The sequence below is a fragment of the Notolepis coatsorum genome, assembly GCF_963971535.1.
Source record: "Notolepis coatsorum genome assembly, chromosome: 15".
In the NCBI taxonomy this organism is placed as follows: Eukaryota; Metazoa; Chordata; class Actinopteri; order Aulopiformes; family Paralepididae; genus Notolepis; species Notolepis coatsorum.
Window position 1 is genome coordinate 54,224,205 of NC_140179.1, and position 19,668 is coordinate 54,243,872.

The 19,668-nt window shown below is 43.4% G+C and overlaps 1 protein-coding gene across 1 annotated transcript in view; it reads right to left on the minus strand.

The window, feature by feature from the left end:
- The window catches only part of sgca (sarcoglycan, alpha), a 34,923-nt gene extending 17,409 nt beyond the window's left edge, over positions 1-17,514 (minus strand). Inside the window, exons 1-6 of the mRNA XM_084330673.1 lie at positions 17,464-17,514; positions 15,288-15,416; positions 13,961-14,112; positions 11,004-11,070; positions 6,575-6,773; positions 5,302-5,470 (exon numbers count right to left, since the gene is read on the minus strand). Of these exons, the coding sequence (XP_084186799.1) occupies positions 5,302-5,470; positions 6,575-6,773; positions 11,004-11,070; positions 13,961-14,112; positions 15,288-15,416; positions 17,464-17,503 (756 nt within the window). The 5' untranslated portion in view covers positions 17,504-17,514. The remainder of the gene's footprint in view (positions 1-5,301; positions 5,471-6,574; positions 6,774-11,003; positions 11,071-13,960; positions 14,113-15,287; positions 15,417-17,463) is intronic.
- Between the last annotated feature and the right edge of the window lie 2,154 nt (positions 17,515-19,668).

The window sequence follows — 19,668 nt, forward strand, 5'->3', positions numbered from 1 at the left end:
CCCTCCCAGAAACACCTTCCCACATGAGTTTATAGTCATGAAAAAGATATGCCAACTGTGAGTCATGTGACCAACTGACTCAAGTTTACACATAAATCGGGCGCAGCAGAACTGTGAGCCCTACGCCCTAACTCGACACCTTTAAGACACCGTAACTCATGGAAGGCGTCGCCATAGCAACACCGCTACAACGGGCGGGGAATCCTGCCGGCTCCTGTCTTGTAATAGGAGTTGGCAGAATAACCACCCCCCCCCCCTGCCAAGATGTCCCACCGGCTCGGCCCTGACTGGCTCAGCAGAAGAGATCAAAAATCCCCTAAACCAATCAAGTGGGAAAGGAGGGGTTTATTCGACACCCCCTCACGAAAACACACTTCGTTCCCTACACACAGAAAAACAACCGTAGCCATTTTGAAAACCTCCGGTAGAATGCAATGCATAGCATAAGCTAATACAATGCCCGCTACCCACAAAAGTGACCAGGACTTACAACAAAACACAAGTCGCATGTGTGTGAATCCTACACCCGTTGACTATGTCGTACATAGCAAAAAACGCTGACCGAGAGTAACGGCTAGGCCGTGGAATGTGCGTGTACGAGTATTACTGCAACTAAACAACACAGCATTGTGAGACACATATACTTAGTTCAAGCAATGGAATAACACCAGTTTCTACCTGCATGTGGAGCATCAAGCTAATAGAACCTATTACTGAGTGTATGTTGCAGACCTTGCTTAACCTCGTAACACAACACGACTCATCTCACAACGTAAAAGTGCAGATTCATATATACACAACCGCACCATATGAATTGTTGAAGAAACACACAGTTTGTTCGGCCAAAACACAGTCCCCCTTATATCGGGGAACTTTTTTATTTATAATGTGTTCTAAGGCACAAAAACATAGAGGGGCCGGGGAGGGTGTAAAAGAGAGGGGATACAGAGGGGAAAAGTCACTCAGCGGCGTCTGCCACCTCGCGCCGCTCGAGTCTTGCCACCCCGAGGAGCCCCGGAGGGACGGTAGGTTACTGTCTGCTGGACACGACGTTCCCTACCGTCTCCTCCGGTCGTGGATGGGCCGGCGGTGGCAGAAGCGCCGTCTCTTCCCCTGGCCCTCTTGGAAGGGCCAGCAGCGGCGGCGGAGGCAGTGGTAGCGGCGACGGAGACAGCTCGACGTCGCGGAAGCCTTCTGACTCCACCGGCAAAGACGGGAGGCGGAAAATGGGGTTGGAGGATGGATCTCTCCTCTGCCATCTCTCTGCATGTTGAGGTCATCAACCGCAGGGCCTTCCCGAACAGACCAGCGTCGGAGAGGGCGGCCGTCAGAAGAGGAGCTCTCTTCTTCTCTGGCACACGGGCCTGCTCCAGCCAAAGATGACGCTGGCCCAAGGTGGCCAGGGCGCGCACTTTCCCCATGGCTATGGCCAGCACCTGGGAAAGGTGCAGGACAGCTCCCGCAGCCTGGGTGATCTGATCGCATTTGACCTCGTTCAGATCCGTGCCGCCCGTCATGATCCCCGATACAAATCTAGCCAGGTGGGCGATGTTAGACGCCGCAGCCAGCGATTGTGTACCAGCGATGAATGACTGGTCACCCCAATAAGCCAATCGCCTAGCCGATTTCCCCTGGAGGACCGGCTTGCATAGGGGTTCCCACACCATATCCGGACAGAGGAGAGCGGCCATCGGACTGTCAAGCCGAGGCACGCCCTCCCCCATACCTTTGACTAACCCCAACACCCGCGTAACTGGTACGTAGGTGGGAGTTAGTCCCATGATGTTGGACACCGCCTGACCCCGACGAACATAGGCCTCCATCGAGGGGAAAAATGGGTAGACAGCGTCCACCCCTCTCACTGGGGGACGCTGCCAGGGATGACCTATGAGATCATCAGGGACAGGTGCAGGCAATGGCAGCGGCAGCGGCACGCCGTTTGCGGCGGCTACCGCCATGAGCTCGGGAAACAAAGCCCGCAGTTCCCCCTGCGGACCTTCCTCCACCGACCCCGCATCCCTCACATGCAGCAGGCTGCGACTGGTTAAGGAGCCACAGTCTGATGTGGCCGACAGTAGGGCATCCTGCTGATGAGGCCAAGGTGGTTCCTCGACATCCTCGAACAGGGAGCCCCATGGAGCCATTTCCCCCCCCTCCGGGGTCTCCTGAGGAGGGATACTCTCCTCCACGGGACCATCATACAAGAATCCGTCCGCCTCTTCCATGAAGTCCTCAGTTTCCATCGGAAATCCAGAGCCGGACGCATCCTCGCTGGTCTCCAGCAGTTCCCCAAACCCAGGCCGTTCGCGTCTGCACGCTACCATCTTGCGACGTGAACGGGCAGACGCGAAAAGTTTGCGTCGCAAATCCTCTGGCTCCAAGACAACCCCCCGTTCACCAACGGGCGATTCCCCGGAACCAAAAGAACCAGAGTCGAGATCAGGCCATCGTCGGAGCGACGGCACCGACTCCTCGGCTCTTCGGAGAGGCAAACTATCCATCGGCTGTCTCCTGGGCTGGGTCGGCAACCACGAAAGTGGCAACAGCCCAGCACCAAGACGCACGACGGAGGCGGGAATGGAGAACCGCTGGTGAAGAGTAGGTCTAGCGGGTCTACTCTCCGCGGAATACATTATGACCCAAACTTTTTCTTTACAACAGATGTGAGAGAAGAAAAAATTAAGCACAATGTAAACTCGTCACAACTCTTTTCAACTAACAACACGTCAAGTGGGGTACTACCAGGCACTTCCTTGTGGTGAAAGCGAGAAGGAGGAGAGCAGGTGACCACACACTTGCTTATGAAGGTAAGCTGATGAGGGGTGTGGTCAGACTAATACTGGTATTAAAGGTACATTTGTGGAATTTATTCAGTGCGCGTGCACGTACGCGAGAGAGTGCAGAGTGATGCCAAGCAGAGCCCCTAATGATACAGAACCATTGTCTTACCTTAATGCAACAAAATAAAAATGCGACTTTTCACCCATCAATGATCTTTTCTGCTTTAAGTTTGTCTGTGAGATCACTTTCAATGTGAAGCGTACTCAGAGTTGACTGTCTCTCCTGGCGTATATTGTTGTTCTTCTTAGCCAGTTTCGGATGCACCTCATTGCTGAGAAAGACCGTTCACAAGTTGCGGTGCCGACGGCAATGAAGGAAACGTTTTCCGTAATTTGGATCTCATCATGCTTTGAAAACAATGTACATAGTAGTAGCTCTAAAAAGTTTCCATGGTTTGATTAACTCTGACTCAGTCTCATCATGCCCTATAGAGCAAGCCCTTGGCCTCAGGTGATCCGGTGTTATGCCCAGGCGGCATGTAACTTGGAATGGAGTTCCAGGTCTTGGCAGTTCTCACGGAGAGGGCTGATTTGCTAAATGTACTTGTCCTTAATGGAACAGACAAGTCACCCGGTACAACAGTTCTGGTGAACCTGGAGGTGAAAAAAATCGGAAAGTGGGGGTGGGGCTAGACCATGGAGGATTTTGAAGACCAGACTGGCATCGGTTAGTTTGATGATGCTGCGTGATTGGTTACTGCCTGCAGTCTGGAATGTTAAACGGCCACCACACCTACTGCCATTGACACCTTGGTTGGCCGACCCTTGCGTATTGTCACCACCAGGCTGCAGCAGCCCACACTAGTGCACTGCAACCTTGCCCAGGCCCGACGGGGCCCGGCCCGGCGGGTTCGAGCTGGGTAGGGCTTTTTTTTTAATAAATAATTTGGGCTCGGCCGGGCCCGGGCACCGCCGTTTTTTTTTTCATATAACTAGGGTTATAGGATAACCTTCGTTTTTAAGATTCGTTTTCTCTTTTGCGCCAGAGAAACATTTGGATGTAATTACCGCAGCGCGCAGGGAGAAGTCAGGGGACAAGTTCAACTCGATTGGTTGTGTTGGAATATAGCCAGTTGGCAAACGTTTTAATTTGTTCTTGGGATGTATGTAGCTGGTTGGCGAAGTTTTGTTAACGGTGTTCAACTCGTTGCTGACGTCGTGGTGAGTGATGTTTATTATTTGCTGGGTCGCTACCTGTTTTGTTGTGCTTTTCATAATGTTGCTCTGCTCGAAATCTGATTTCTGAGTAGGCTATTGTGTGTCGTGTGTGCGTGTCAAAGAAGATTCTATAGCCTTCAATACGTTTTACGAGGCTGATGTGTGAGTCAGTCTATAAGCGAGCACTGGGAGAGACGGCATTCTAATAAGACCGAAACAGGCTATGTAAATGCTTCTTAGTTTTGTTTATTTATTACGTTCATATAAAACCGTGTTTCGAATATTTAAAACAAATACAAAAGAAAATTATATTTTAATAATAATAATTTTTTTCGGGTTTTCGCGCGGGCTAGGGCTTAAAATATTATTTACAGTCGGGCTTATTTTCGGGCAGGGCCTGAAGTTCACGGGCTCGGGCAGGGCTCTGGCTTTATTTCAAGGCCCTTGCAGACCACTAGCCCACACACACACAATATCGTAGCCTAGGCTGCCTATAATAATGTGCAGACTGGGGCTGCCGGTTTGGGTAGGCATAGCCTAGCCTGGCCTTATATACCCGCTGCCTATGCCAGTATACCTTTATATCATATCATATTCATATGTCTCCAAGGAATCGTGGGGCTCTGGGGAATAAAGGTTGGGAACCCCTGCTATAGCATATCCTAGGCTATTTTATTTACAGTAGTTAATAATAATAATTATTATTATTATCACGTCTGTGCGGGAGCTCACAAATAGACTGTGTTAGTCTCAGTGAAGTTTCAACGGATGTCATCTATTCTAACCAACAAATTGAAGTAGAAAGCATTTCGTTGTGACCAATCTTATTTGGAAACATGACACACAAAATAATAGTATTTCGCTTTTTATTTTAAACAATATTTAATCGCGTTTGGAGGTGGGTGTTCTGCGTCTGCCCCCCATGCCAAACAAGCAGGCCAACCTCTTGTTCGCGTGTGAGCCCGTTATAATTACACTACTGTCGCTATTTTACAATTAACTATAATGAATTACGGTTCATACAGAACACGCCAGTGTTGAAACTAATGCACAAAAGCTTATTTCCGTGTTGTAGTATTCATATTCTACCGCCGGGCGCCAGGTACGCATGCTCTGAGCTGTGCGTAGATATACGCACAAAGTCAAGCACACGTTCAAATTGATAAGTCCCACACTTTGCTTAGAAATGATCGTACGCACGGGTTACGCACATATCTGTGCGTACGCACCATTGATAAATGAGGGCCCCTGTTGTTTTAAAGTATCAGTCTCTGCACCGGAATCAACCCGGCACCCTCCTCACCAGCTCCGTCTTGCACCACGTGATACAGTTGCTGGGGATAGTGCAGAAATTGCATCCTCCGGGGGCCTTGACCTTTGACCCGGCCTGGCACTGCCTCTGGTTCTCCGGAGACAGAACCTTCAGCAAGCACTCTGAGAAATACTGCTCCGAGCCCACCTTCACATAGACACTGAGACGGAGAGACGAAACTGTTATGGATCGGACAGCACAGCAGTGTTACCAGGTGACATATACAAGATTCAATATTTGAGATTGTTTATTGTCATGTGCACAGTTAATAATAAACACTGTTAGGACTATCTGACTCTTAATAATAAACACTGTTAGGACTATCTGACTCTTAATAATAAACACTGTTAGGACTGTCTGACTCTTAATAATAAACACTGTTAGGACTGTCTGACTCTTAATAATAAACACTGTTAGGACTGTCTGACTCTTAATAATAAACACTGTTAGGACTGTCTGACTCTTAATAATAAACACTGTTAGGACTGTCTGACTCTTAATAATAAACACTGTTAGCGTTAGGACTATCTGACTCTTAATTTTAAACACTGTAAGGACTATCTGACTCTTAATAATAAACACTGTTAGGATGTATACCATACTATCATCAATATAATATACTGCCATTCTATTATTATCATTATTATTATCATTATTATTATTATTATTATTATTATTATTATTATTATTATTATTATTATTATTATTATTATTATTATTATTATTATTATTATTATTATTATTATTATTATTATTATTATTATTATTATTATTATTATTATTATGTTGTATTCTATTATTCTATAATTTTATATTATTATCATTATTATTCTACTATAATCTTTTTTCCCTGCCTGTCTGCCGATATGTACATTGAAATAATAATTCAAACGGGGCGACAGTGGCTCAGGAGGTAGAGCAGTCGTCTGGCAATCCGGAGGTTCCCGGTTCGATTCCCGCTCCTCCCGGGCAGAGTGTCGATGTGTCCTTGAGCAAGACACTTAACCCCTAATTGTTCCCGATGAGCAGGTTGGCACCTTGCATGGTTGCCTCCGCCGTCGGTGTGTTAATGTGTGAGTGAATGGGTAAAATGTGAGTAACAAATTGTAAAGCGCTTTGGATAAAAGCGCTATATAAAAAAGCAGCCATTTACCAAACATACTTGTCATGTTGTGTATGATACAGCTCATCCACACACATGGTGTGGAGGTGATATGGTGGTCTGACCTTTGCTCGTATCCTCTGAAGAAGACACATCACTCACCCCTCAAAGTGTCCGGCCAGAGGAAGAGGCACTCTACCACCGCGGTCCAGAGCGTTGGAAATGTTCACCATCTCCAGCCACTCTGTCTTCCAGAGCCTCTGCAGGTCCTGCTTGATCTCATCCTGAACTGTAGAGGGCAGCACCTTCTCGACCTCCCTCAGCTTGATGAAGAACTCGGCTTGGTAGGGAAGCGTCTTGTCTTGTGGGCAAGATGGGAGAAAACGACAGTAATGTGAGGGTTTGAAGTTCAACTCGGCCACCGGCAGCCAAGCGCTGGGGGCTTTTAATTAAAGATATATATATTCTATAGATTATATATTTAGGACCCCCAGATTGATACACACCAGGCTGCGGACCTCCATTTTACAAGATTTTGTCTCAGGGACCCTCATCTGAGAAGGTTTTTGTCATTAGATTTAGTCCGGAATGAATTGTTAACCGGCCACTGTATAGGTTGGGAGATAAGAGAGTGGAACCTATGATCAGAGTATAGTCACTTTTATAATATTCTCTAATTCTCTAACATCGAGAGAGAGAGAGAGAGAGAGAGAGAGAGAGAGAGAGAGAGAGAGAGAGAGAGAGAGAGAGAGAGAGAGAGAGCGAGAGAGAGAGAGAGAGAGAGAGAGACACACACAGGAAACACCAGGGAGAGAGAGAGAGACAGAGAGAGAGAGAGAGAGAGAGAGAGAGAGAGAGAGGAAACACCAGGGAGAGAGAGGGGGAGAGAGAGAGAGAGAGAGAGAGAGAGAGAGAGAGATGATGACATGCAGCAAAGGTCAAAGTGTTGGGATTCAAACCCACGTTGTGTGATTACACAGTGTGTGTGCCTCGTGAGTCACCAGGACACCTTGAGGCCGTGGGTGTTACGTCTGTCAGTTCTTCTTCTCTGCTCTGGAAGCCCACCCACGGCTGTCACTTAGCTTCACGTCCGCGCCGGGATGGCTCTTACAGGGAATGTTTACAACGGTGGTGTCATGCCCCACCTGTTACTGGACTATTCTCCCCTGCTCTATACCTCTCCCCCTCCCTGTATGTTTGTTCCTTATCTCTCTCTTTCTCTCTCTTGCCCTTAATGTTCCCCTGTTAGTTTAGTGTTACTCTCGTCTTGTATTATGTTATCCGTTTAGTCTTAGTCATGGTAGTCTGCTTGTTTTGTCCCAGTGTATGGTGTGTGTCTTGTCATCCATAGTTGTAGTTCCTTGTGATTGATTGATTGAAAACTTTATTAACAGATTGCAGAATGGGTACAATTACAGTACGGCTCAATGCAAAACAACTGCTAAGAGGATGCAGACCAGAAAAAATACGTTCGTCTTGTTCACATCGGGGTCCCCCATTTTTTTATTTATTTTTTTAATCTTTTTCCCCCTCCATTTTCCTCCGATTTTCTCCTATCCCAATGTTAGTCGTTATGCCAATTCCCAATCCCCTTCCTGGTCGCTGCGCACTTACCCCCCACAGTCGGTCTGGGAGAGTGGAGGCTATCACGTGCTTCCTCCGACACACGTCCAGCCAATCAACCGCTTCTTTTTACCTGGCAGCGCGGATTCTCATTGAGAGGGCGTAGCGTGTGAAAGGATCACACTATCCCACTCAAGTCCTATCCGCGCTTAGCAGGCGCCCCGACCGAATTGTAGGAGTCGCTGTTTACAACGACCCGGACCCACCCCGCCAGCTTCTCCCACCCTCTAATACTGCCAATTGTATTAGTGTGAACGGCCAGCCAAGCTGGTGACAACCCCGGAGCTGTGAGCTGGATTCGAACAGGCGAATCTAGCCGCTCCGGGGTTTGGTGACGAACGCAATCTCCGTTACGCCACCTGACCGCACGGGGGGGGGGTCCCCCATTTTCAATTCATCAGGAGTTGTAGTTCTTTGTCAGTCTGTTTCCCCTCCCAGGTGTCTCCTGTTATAATTAGCGCAGGTGTGTCTCGTTGGTCATTTGTTCATGTGTATGTAAGTTCCTTGTTTCCTGTTCTCTGTGTGGATTCATAGTCTTTTCCTGTTTGTACCACACTGTCGGCCCATGTCTCCAGGTTCCCCTGTGTTAGTTTAGAGTTTGTGTTTTGTGTTACGTTTTCCCCCTCTTCCAGTTTTGACTGAGAGGTTTTGTTTTGTGTTCTGTTTTATTCCTGGTTTTGTGATTAAATATCCCTTGGACTTAAAGCCTCATCCCTTTGTCTGCATTTGGGTCTTGCTCTCACCACCACACGTGACGGATGGTTCTCAAACTGTTTCATGTCAAGGACCCGTACACTGACACAGTAGACTGGGACTATACGTATGGAACCCCATTTGATGCAACTTCAGCTTTTAGAATTTTTTCTAGATGTCTAGACTGTAGATGAGGAGATTCATTAGAGAAGAGAGTGAAACCTACAACCTGAATACATTCTGTTATCGTGTTCCGTATGAATAGTTCAAGTTTAAGTTATAGTGAAATGAAACTATTCGTTATTTTGCTAGGGACCCCCTCGGAACCCCCTCGAGGACGCGCTGGGAGCTTGGGTGTTTACAGTGACAACTTTTCCTTCATGTTGGAAGAGACAACCGTTGCTATGTGCAAAACAACGGTTGCTATGTGTGTTGTTGGTATGTGAGTAATATATCAATAAAATAGGTGTTGATATATTACTTGTTACGATGTTGATGCCTTGCAGGTGGTGACAGTATGATAAGATAAGATAAGATAAGATAAGATAATATAATTATTTACCAAGATGAGGTTATTCTTCTTACAGAAAAGGACTGAAAGGAAGAATTTACAGACGACCATCCACTGCCAACATATTTTCTAGCATTTGGCAGATGGCTGGTGTTAATTTCAAGACCCTCTTATAGCCTGTTTTGCTCCACAGAGCACCTGTCTCAGAGGCTATTATTATTCAGTGTGTGCGACAGAGTGCGGCAGATGACCACCTTTATTTCCTCGAAAAATTACTTTGACTGCAAAGTGCATGGTTCTGAAACCACGGATCCTTCTGCCTCAGATCCCTGAAATCAAAAGTATATTTTGCACATTGCTGATATCTGTGTCTTGGCTGAAGGGGTGCTTTAAAAAGGAACTTAAATGTGCTGCAGTCTTCTCCAGAGTTGCACAAGAAGATAGATAGTAATTTCCTCTGTGCGTTCAGTAGAAAGCTATCCGGCTGCAAGCTAGCTTAGTTTGGCACAAATTTATGGAAGTGGAATACGGACCACTAGCCTAGCTTAAAACTCAGAGAGAGGTTAGGCTAGCTGGTCCGTATCCGCTTCCATTCATTTGTGCTAAGCTAGGCTAGCTTTCAGTCAGATAGCTTTCTACTGAACACACAGAGAGGAAACTGGTATCTATCTTCTTGTGTGACTCTGGAAAAGATGGTGATAATGTTGGCGTGTTCCTTAGAGCAGCGGTTCTAAAACTACGGGTCGCGACCCAAAGTGAGGTTGTGGGTAGGTGACATGGGAAAGTAATTGTTTTGTATATATTTTTTTTATATATAATAATCAATCATCTTTTTTGTTTTTGTTTGTTCTGGCAACATATTTTGCCTAAATATACCTAGTTTTATAAATGTGTACTGATAACATAGTGCTGTAATACAATTTTCTAATAAACATGCATGATCAAGTTCAACAACGTCAACGGGTGCTTTTGTTTTGATATTCATTAATTCCACGTTGAAATTACGCGATACGCGAAGTGTGGGGTCGCCAAAAGAAATCCTAAATAAAATGGGGTTGTGGTATAAAAAAGTTTGAGAACCCCTGCCTTAGAGGAAGTGCCCTCAGTGTTTTCTTTACTCCTGTGTGTCTGTGTGTTGATAACGACTCCCCATGATCCCCTGCTTACCTGTTGATAACAACTCCCCATGATCCCCTGCTTACCTGTTGATAACGACTCCCCATGATCCCCTGCTTACCTGTTGATAACGACTCCCCATGATCCCCTGCTTACCTGTTGATAACGACTCCCCATGATCCCCTGCTTACCTGTTGATAACAACTCCCCATGATCCCCTGCTTACCTGTTGATAACAACTCCCCATGATCCCCTGCTTACCTGTTGATAACAACTCCCCATGATCCCCTGCTTACCTGTTGATAACAACTCCCCATCCCCTGCTTACCTGTTGATAACAACTCCCCATCCCCTGCTTACCTGTTGATAACAACTCCCCATCCCCTGCTTACCTGTTGATAACAACTCCCCATCCCCTGCTTACCTGTTGATAACAACTCCCCATCCCCTGCTTACCTGTTGATAACAACTCCCCATCCCCTGCTTACCTGTTGATAACAACTCCCCATCCCCTGCTTACCTGTTGATAACAACTCCCCATCCCCTGCTTACCTGCTGATAACAACTCCCCAGCCCCTGCATACCTGTTGATAACAACTCCCCATCCCCTGCTTACCTGCTGATAACAACTCCCCATCCCCTGCTTACCTGCGCTGACGTTGATTATGAGTCTCACTCTGGTGGTTTCATAGCTTCGCTTGTTGATGGCGTTGATCTGTGAGACACAGGTAGAGATCCTTTAAATGGTGAGCTGTATGAACAGGCCAGCCAGCAGAGAGAAGACAGCCGTATAATAGTCATGTGATGATAGTATAATGATTGATTGATTGATTGAAAACTTTATTAACAGATTGCAGAATGGGTACAGTACAGTACAGCTCAATACATACAATTGTTAAGGGGATGCAGACCAGAGAAAGACTTTCGTCTTGTTTACATCAGGGTCCCCCATTTTCAATTCATCATAACATATATGACATACACGACATACAGATAGACAGTACTGCTACATCTATACATTTATGACATATCAGATTTGCAAATACAGTACTGTTTGTGATACCAAAAGAGTCCAGAAAAGAGAGTATATACATTTGACGTAGAAACTGTACATTGGAGGGTAGGTGGGGTGGGGGGGGGACTGTACATTGGAGGAGGTTGGGTGGGTGGGGTGGGACACTGTACAACTGTACAAGCAAAACTGTACATTGGAATATTGACAAAACCATACTTCATCATTTACTGTACATTGGAGGGGGTTGGGTTAGGATATTTACAGGGTCCAGTTTCGAATTGCAGTTTCCCGTAGGTGTTCTTTGAGAGTGGTTTTGAAAGTGGGTAGTGATTCACATTCCTTTACAGCTTTGGGTAGGGCGTTCCACATTGATGTGGCATAATTGCAAAACGTGTTTAGTCCCTTGTTTGAGCCGAATCTGGGTTTAACATGATTTGTGGAGCTCCCTCTGGTGTTGTGATCGTGGTATTCACTGACATTTGGGAAGTATTTTGACATGTACATGGGTACCTTGGTCATGTAGTGTATCTTGTAGACCAGGCCCATTGCAAGTTGCTGTACTCTGTCGTCTACTCTAAGCCATCCTAGTTTGTCAAAGTGGGCAGGGGTGAGGTGGGTTCTAGGAGTAAGGTCAAGCAGTAGTCTGACCAGTTTGTTTTGAGATGTTTGTAATTTTGTTTTTAGCGCCTTTGAGGTGCTTTGGTACCATGAATGAGTGCTCCTGCCAGAGTCTTCAGGGTATTCTTGTTTACCAGAGAGGAGATCCGGTACAAGAATCGAGTTCGTTGGTTGACTTTTTTTTATTACATTGGATGCCATTTTGTCACAGGAAAGATTTGCCTCTAGGATGGAGCCCAGGTAGGTAATTTCATCTTTCCTTGTGACAATATTGTCACCCACTGTAACTGAGAAGCCGTTGGTCTTGCTGAGTTTGTTATTTGAACCGAAGAGAATGGACTCTGTTTTGCCCATGTGTAATGAGTTTGTTATCAGCGAGCCGTATGCAGATTTTGCCTAGTTCCGAGCTGAGGGTTTTTTCAACCTGTAACTTGTTCTTGTCAGAGACCAGCAGGGCTGAGTCGTCCGCAAACAGGAACAAGTTGCAGTCACAAGCTGACGACATGTAATTTGCATAAATTAGGAACAGTAGCGGACCTAGTATGCTTCCTTGTGGAACACCACAGCTCACTGTGAGGGGGGGATAGTATAATAGTTGTGTAATAATGGTATAATGATAGTATAATAGTTGTGTAATGATAGTATAATAGTTGTGTAGTAATAGTATAATGATAGTATAATAATTGTGTAATTATAGTATAATATTTGTGTAATAGTATGATAGTATAATAGTTGTGTAATGATAGTATAATGATAGTATAATAGTTGTGTAATAATAGTGTAATGATAGTATAATAGTTGTGTAATGATAGTTTAATGATAATATAATAGTTGTGTAATAATAGTATAATGATAGTATAATAGTGTAATTATGCTGCACTGAAATAACAGTTTTTAAATATGCAAAGAACCTCCTGTCAGTCTGAAAGATGGTGAGTAGGTTATTGGTTTAGCTTAGCATATATAATATATCATATATAATATATATATATTATCCACACCGGTCTGAATATATCTGCATATAATCCTTTTTACATATCTGTATATACTATATATACCTTACCTACTTTTACTAGTTATACCACTGGCCAGTATGACTTACTACCATAATGTCTTTATACCTGTATCACTGTACATAATAATACTATAACACGGTACATACATCTGATTAGCATGATTACTCAGTAGTACTCCAGTTTAATCCTGTTTAAAATCAACATATGATTTTATATGCTGTGTGGTTTTATTTGGCTGTTTGTACACTTGACGTGACTGTTAACCCTTTCACTACCACACTACAGAAGGTTAAACCTTTCACTACCACACTACAGACGGTTGACCGTCTGTAGTGTGGTAGTGAAAGGGTTAACCTTCTGTAGTGTGGTTGTGAAACGGTTAACCCTTTGTCGTGTAGAAGTGAAAGGGTGAACCTTCTGTATTGTCACAGTGAAAGGTTTAACCTTTTGGTAGTGTGGTAGTGAAAGGGTTCATGAGGAAAACCTCAGTTGCCTTTCAAGTTTAAATAAAGGTTTGGAATGAAAATCACTTGTACATCGTTATTGCCCTTTACTGTTACATTTGCACTCTGGTTAGATGCCAACTTCTTTTCATTGTACTACTTGTGCTGTATGATGACAATACATTGAAAGGTCACTTTAAAAAACACAACTGTATGTTTTTGTATAGTATAGTTAGTATAGCTAGTATATATAGTATAACTGTATATTGTATAGTATATTGTATAGTAGTGTATATAGGACTCATTACCTTTCATTCGTAAGCTTAGCATTGTATTGTATTTTATCTTAGTACTTTTTATCATGTCTATTTTATTCCATTATTATTTGTATTTTGCACAATCAAGGCGGGCATGGCCACCTTCATTTCACTACATGTCTCGTGTATGTAGTATGTGACAAATAAATCTCTTGAGTCTTGAATCTAATCTGAATGTAATATTTAGTGTGTGTACCTCGATGATACTCTTGCCAGGGGATGTTGGCGTGCCGTACAGGAAGCCGTTGTCGTAGGGGTGTCTCTGGGTCAGCCGCAGCCACTCTGGCAGGTCTGGGAAGCTCTGCAGGTTCCCCCTGAAGACCATGGGGTCGTCAAAGAGACGTCCGGCTTCACAGCAACACAGAAGACAGTAGAGATTAGCAGCAGCCACAAACCCAATGCAGGTACCTAGACCTGTTCGCTGTCCATGTCAGACTCAGTGTGCGCGTGCATCAAGGGGGCAAAAGGAATGTAATCCTGGTCAGAACAACAGGGCAGACTACAATATATTTGCATTTGTTAGCCATGCTACTGCTAGCGATCTAAACAATCAATCCACGCCAAAGCTAGATATTGTTAGCCTCATAGCATAATTGCCTATGTCATATTTTGGCCAAATTGTTATATCTGCCAGACTGCCTAACTTTACTGCTGCGTCACCCTGCCTTATTGCTTATGTCCTCAGCCTATCATAACGCTTCTTACAGTCCAAAATCCTTATGTGCTTGCTGAAAAATTTGTTTTTTCTTGTTTTCCGAAAACGTTCAAATATGACTTATGCTATGAGGCTAACGATATGTAAAAGGTGAAAGACTCACACTCACAGCCATGCTGATTTGGTAAAATTACATCCAGCCGTTTTCCTTTTAAACAACTTTTAGTCAGGGGAGTGTCATGGTTTCTTCATAGAGCCCAAGAGGAGTTTGTTATTCTAAAAATAAAACTCCCCAGTGAAACAGTCAAAGTATCAGGTGCATTTTGGATCACACCACCCACTGATCACACCACCCACTGATGATTACAGTCACCACCCACTGATTACACCACCCACTGATTACACCACCCACTGATGATTACACCACCCACTGATTACACCACCCACTGATGATTACACCACCCACTGATTACACCACCCACTGATTACACCACCCACTGATCACACCACCCACTGATTACACCACCCACTGATGATTACACCGCCCACTGATGATTACACCACCCACTGATTACACCACCCACTGATTACACCACCCACTGATTACACCACCCACTGATCACACCACCCACTGATTACACCACCCACTGATGATTACACCACTCACTGATGATTACACCACCCACTGATGATTACACCACCCACTGATTACACCACCCACTGATTACACCACCCACTGATGATTACACCACCCACTGATTACACCACCCACAAATCTGCAAATATCTGACACATTTCAAAATGGACTCATGTGGTTCTTTGTCTCATGTCTATTCTCTTTGATCGTGGAGAGGTGATGTGTTCTTACGGTAGAGTTTGGCCAGAGGTTCAAAGTCGTTTTGGAAAGTCTCTCTCATCAGTTCATACGTGAAAAGCTTCCCGACAGGAATGAAAAACTTGAATTCTGCATTGGCCACCGCCAGACTGAGCCCGCAGACTAAGGAGAGAGAGAGGAGCACAGACACAGATTCAATGACTCGTTTACAGATTCTAGATCAGTGGTTCTCAAAGTGGGGCCCTTTCAGGGGCTCCCCATAAAATGGGGAGTAATAATAATAATAATAATAAATTGTATTTGTATAGCACCTTTCATACAAGAATTGCAGCCCAAAGTGCTTCACAGCAGTAAAAATAGACATAGAAATAGACATAAAATGCAGTAAAAATAGACATAGAATGATCATAAAATAGACAGAATAAAAGCAGTGCAATAAAATAGCACTGCCTTTACAATACAGTGTGCATGTAATGAGTCTAAGTGGCAGGATATATTAAAAGGCTATGGTGAAGAGCAGGGGTGTAAAAAGTACCCAGAAATTATACTTAAGTGAAAGTATGGGTAACGTCTCAAAATCGTACTCAAGTAAAAGTCAGAGTATCTGGCTAAAAACACACTTGAGTAAAAGTAAAAAAAAGTGTCTATACTTTTAAATGTACTTAAGTACTAAAAAGTAAAAGTAAAAACTTTTTTTCTGACTGTCTATTCTTCTGATAGCAGGTGTTTAATCAAAGATCCCCGCTTTCAGTCTTGCACAAGGACCAATCAGCATGGGTATGGGCGGGTTAATTTTCCATTGATGGGGATTTGATTGGCTGTTTTTAAATAAAGCGCGGCCGCAGGATTAATAACGTTAACGTTAGTTCGGCCAGAGAAACAAATATACTCATTAAAATTGTTGGACCTGCGAGATTTGTACTTTGTACTCTGTAGGTCTGCATTTTAAATGTAAGGAGTAAAAAGTATGTTTTTTTTCTCTGAAATGTAATTGAGTAAAAGTACAAGTATACAAACCTAATAATAATCGAGTAAAGTACAAATCCCCCAAAACAGTACTTAAGTATTGTAACTTTACCCTGGATAGCAGCAGCTTACTTTTGAAAATATTGAGTGAGCTAGCCTCCCTAATGCCCATAAGGTAAGCTTTGGTGCGTAATTAGCAAAGGCTGCAGTTCAATTATACTAATATTAATCAGTAGAAGTTTAGCACAATCATATGGGTCTCATTCTCCAACGGACTTACGACAAAAAGGGCTTTCTCTTGGGGCCATTTGAGACCTTTTCGGGCAGGACATGAATATAGACAATATATTATAATATAATATAAATTATATGTGTTTTATTGGGACGGTTGATGAATTCCCAAATCTGCCCGAAAAGGTCTCAAATGGCCCTAAGAGAAAGCCCTTTTTGTCGTAAGTCCTTGGTGAATGAGACCCATATTATGTTTTAATAGACTACGATGTTTTAATAGACTACGCTGTGTTTTAATAGACTAGGTTTTGTTTTAACATATGACTACAATGTGTAATAACACACTTTAGACTTCATTAGTAATAATAAATACTAACATGTTAACAGTGAATTAGAACCTGGCCCACCATGGTCGTAACAGCAGCCTAGTGAATTGATACAAGGTATTATGTGTATTGATCACCCTTAGGCTATATTACAATAAACTATGCTCACACGTCACACCTGAACTTGATCGAGTAATTAGCACAGCCTCCTTTAGAATATAGCTCAGTTCATTAATTTGTTTGTATGCCCTGAAGAAGGCAGATAGAGAGGCCGAAACATGTTGGTTGTTTTTTTATTGTTCTAATATGAACCAAGCAATTTATTTATAGCTTTTTATACATGAAGAGTGCCTGGAACTTCTTTGTTTTTTTTAAACTATCAATATCCTTGTAATACTTTACAGATTTTCAGTTTAAATGTAGAAGTAGAAACAATAGAAATGTGGTTGTGAGGTTGTGGCGCAGGCTACTGTATAGCATCAATCTCTGACAGTACCATCAGATATAGAAACAGAGTCATACACAGTTCACCCTGGTACAGTAGGTTTAGTAAAAAGGCTTATCATGTTGTTTTTATAAGGACACATACCGTACACATACCGTACCAATCACCACCGACACTATTGTGTGGCAGGAATAAAGTTGTATCTTGGAGAAGCAAAGGGAAATAAGTGAAATAAACTTGCCTGCTAAGAAGAAGAGCCAGCTCCCCTTGTCTTCTGCCATCTTGTTTTGGCCTGTGATTGACAGAGGCAAGTGGAGAGGGGCTTGGTCCCAGACAGGGGCACTTCAGGGCTATTTTTGCCCCACTCACCTAATAACTTCCTAATGTGTGCACGTGTACATGTGTGAGTGCGTGTGTGTGTGAGTATGTGTGTCTATTATTTTGATAAATAGTCCTTGAAAAGAACACAGATTAGTTCCATTAAGAAATGTCTACTACTTTTGATAGTAGTAGTAGTAGTCATCACACACAATACAATATGCACAATAATTCCACACTGTCAACTGCTTATATATTCCTATTCCTATCCTATATTCTTACCAAATTAAGCCTCCAAAACAAAAAATTATAACAAAATTGAAATTCACATTTGTAACCCTCAAAAATAGCTATACAAACTCATTCTTAAATCTATTTCAGCATTGTTCCATAAATTAACTCTAACAACATCTCCTTTAAAATCCCTTTCTTAGCTTTTTGAACAGTAAACTTACAACCATCTCTCAAATCATATTTGCATTAATTTGGTGCAGAAATATTGTAAAATTGAGTTTCTGTTTGCTTAAAATGGATATAATTCCTTGACAAAGGCTCTCCAGACCGCGGTGTTCTAGATTCTAGATTAGCGAGATCATCTCCGCTCACTAGAATCAAGATGCAGATTGAAATTACTTTGATATGAATTCAAGACGTCACAATTATAGATTGTGGGATTGCTTTGATAATAAAGAGGGGGACGCCAATCATTTTGTCTTCGCTGAGTCCTAGCGCTCGCCAAAGAAGTTCATGTGTAAATTTTTTTTTTTTTTATCCACTTTTTCTCCCATTTTCTATATTTTCTCCCATCCCAATTTCGTATCGCCCAATTCAACCCTCCCCTGTCACGAACGCTGTTTCTTGCCTCCCACAAGCCGGCTGCAATGTGGACTAAGTCATACATAGCACAAGTCCCCTCCGGTACTTGAGGTAACAGCAGTCGCATCTTTTCACCTGCTCAGCTCGATCTCTCAGTGGCGAGGAGTAACGCGTGGGAGGCTTACGCTGCCCGCGATACTTCCTGATTCTACTGCGCAGGCGCACCAACCGACCTGTAGGAGTCGCTGTCCACAACGCCCGATCCCCACCCATCAGTTTCCCACCCCCTAATACGGCCAATGTGTATTAGTATGAACGACCAGCTAAACTGAAAGCAATGTGGAGCGCTGGGCTCGAACAGGCAAGCCCAGCGTCTCCGTCATTCGTGGCGAGCGCCTTGCCCACTACGCCACGTAGCTGCCCTTCATGTGTACATTTTAAAGTTGACATATGCAGGCTATACTGTGAAGGTGCTACCTTCGCTTGGCTACAATTTGAGTGGTTTTTTGTTCTACCAATTTAACGTATGGTTTGGGACTTTGGCTTTTTGTGAGGGGGGTGGCTGAAATTGTTTGCGTTCTGAATAGCAGTGCGATGACATTAGGGCAGCACGTTTGACCTCTTTATGAGGTCACGTGTCACCATATACTTTATCCCTGAATCAGGACTCTTATTTTTATCACATTTGGACAACTCACTGCAACTCAAGTTGTTGCACATTCTCTGTTGCTGCCCCCTCTCTGTGGAACCTGTGGTAACAGCATAACTAGTAAGAGTAGGTAAGGGATATGTACAAATAGTATCTACAGATATGTAAAAGGATTATGTGCATGTATGTACAGACAGATGTGGATAGATATACGGTAAGCCTAAATAAATATATATTGTATATATATGTATATACAATATGTGTATATATATATATATATATATATATATATATATATACACACACACACAGTATATACAGCATTATTGTACATGCTATCATACAAAGATAATACAAACATTTATTTGTACTTTAATAAAACTCAATTAAGGGGAGACCCTTCTTTTCAATGACAGCGAGTTTACACGATGACATCAACAGATCCAAACACATACACAAATGTAAAACAACAACAACAACAATTAATAAACAGTTAAAAAATCAAAGTTAATACAGCCAAAGGTGCAATAGAACAGAATCAAGCAAATCAAGTACAGGTTGACAGTAGACGGCCATTGATCAAAAATGTAAAAAGGTCCAAGAGAGACAAACAAACAAACAAACATGTTATGTCAAGTTGTAAGCAATTCCATGATGACACAA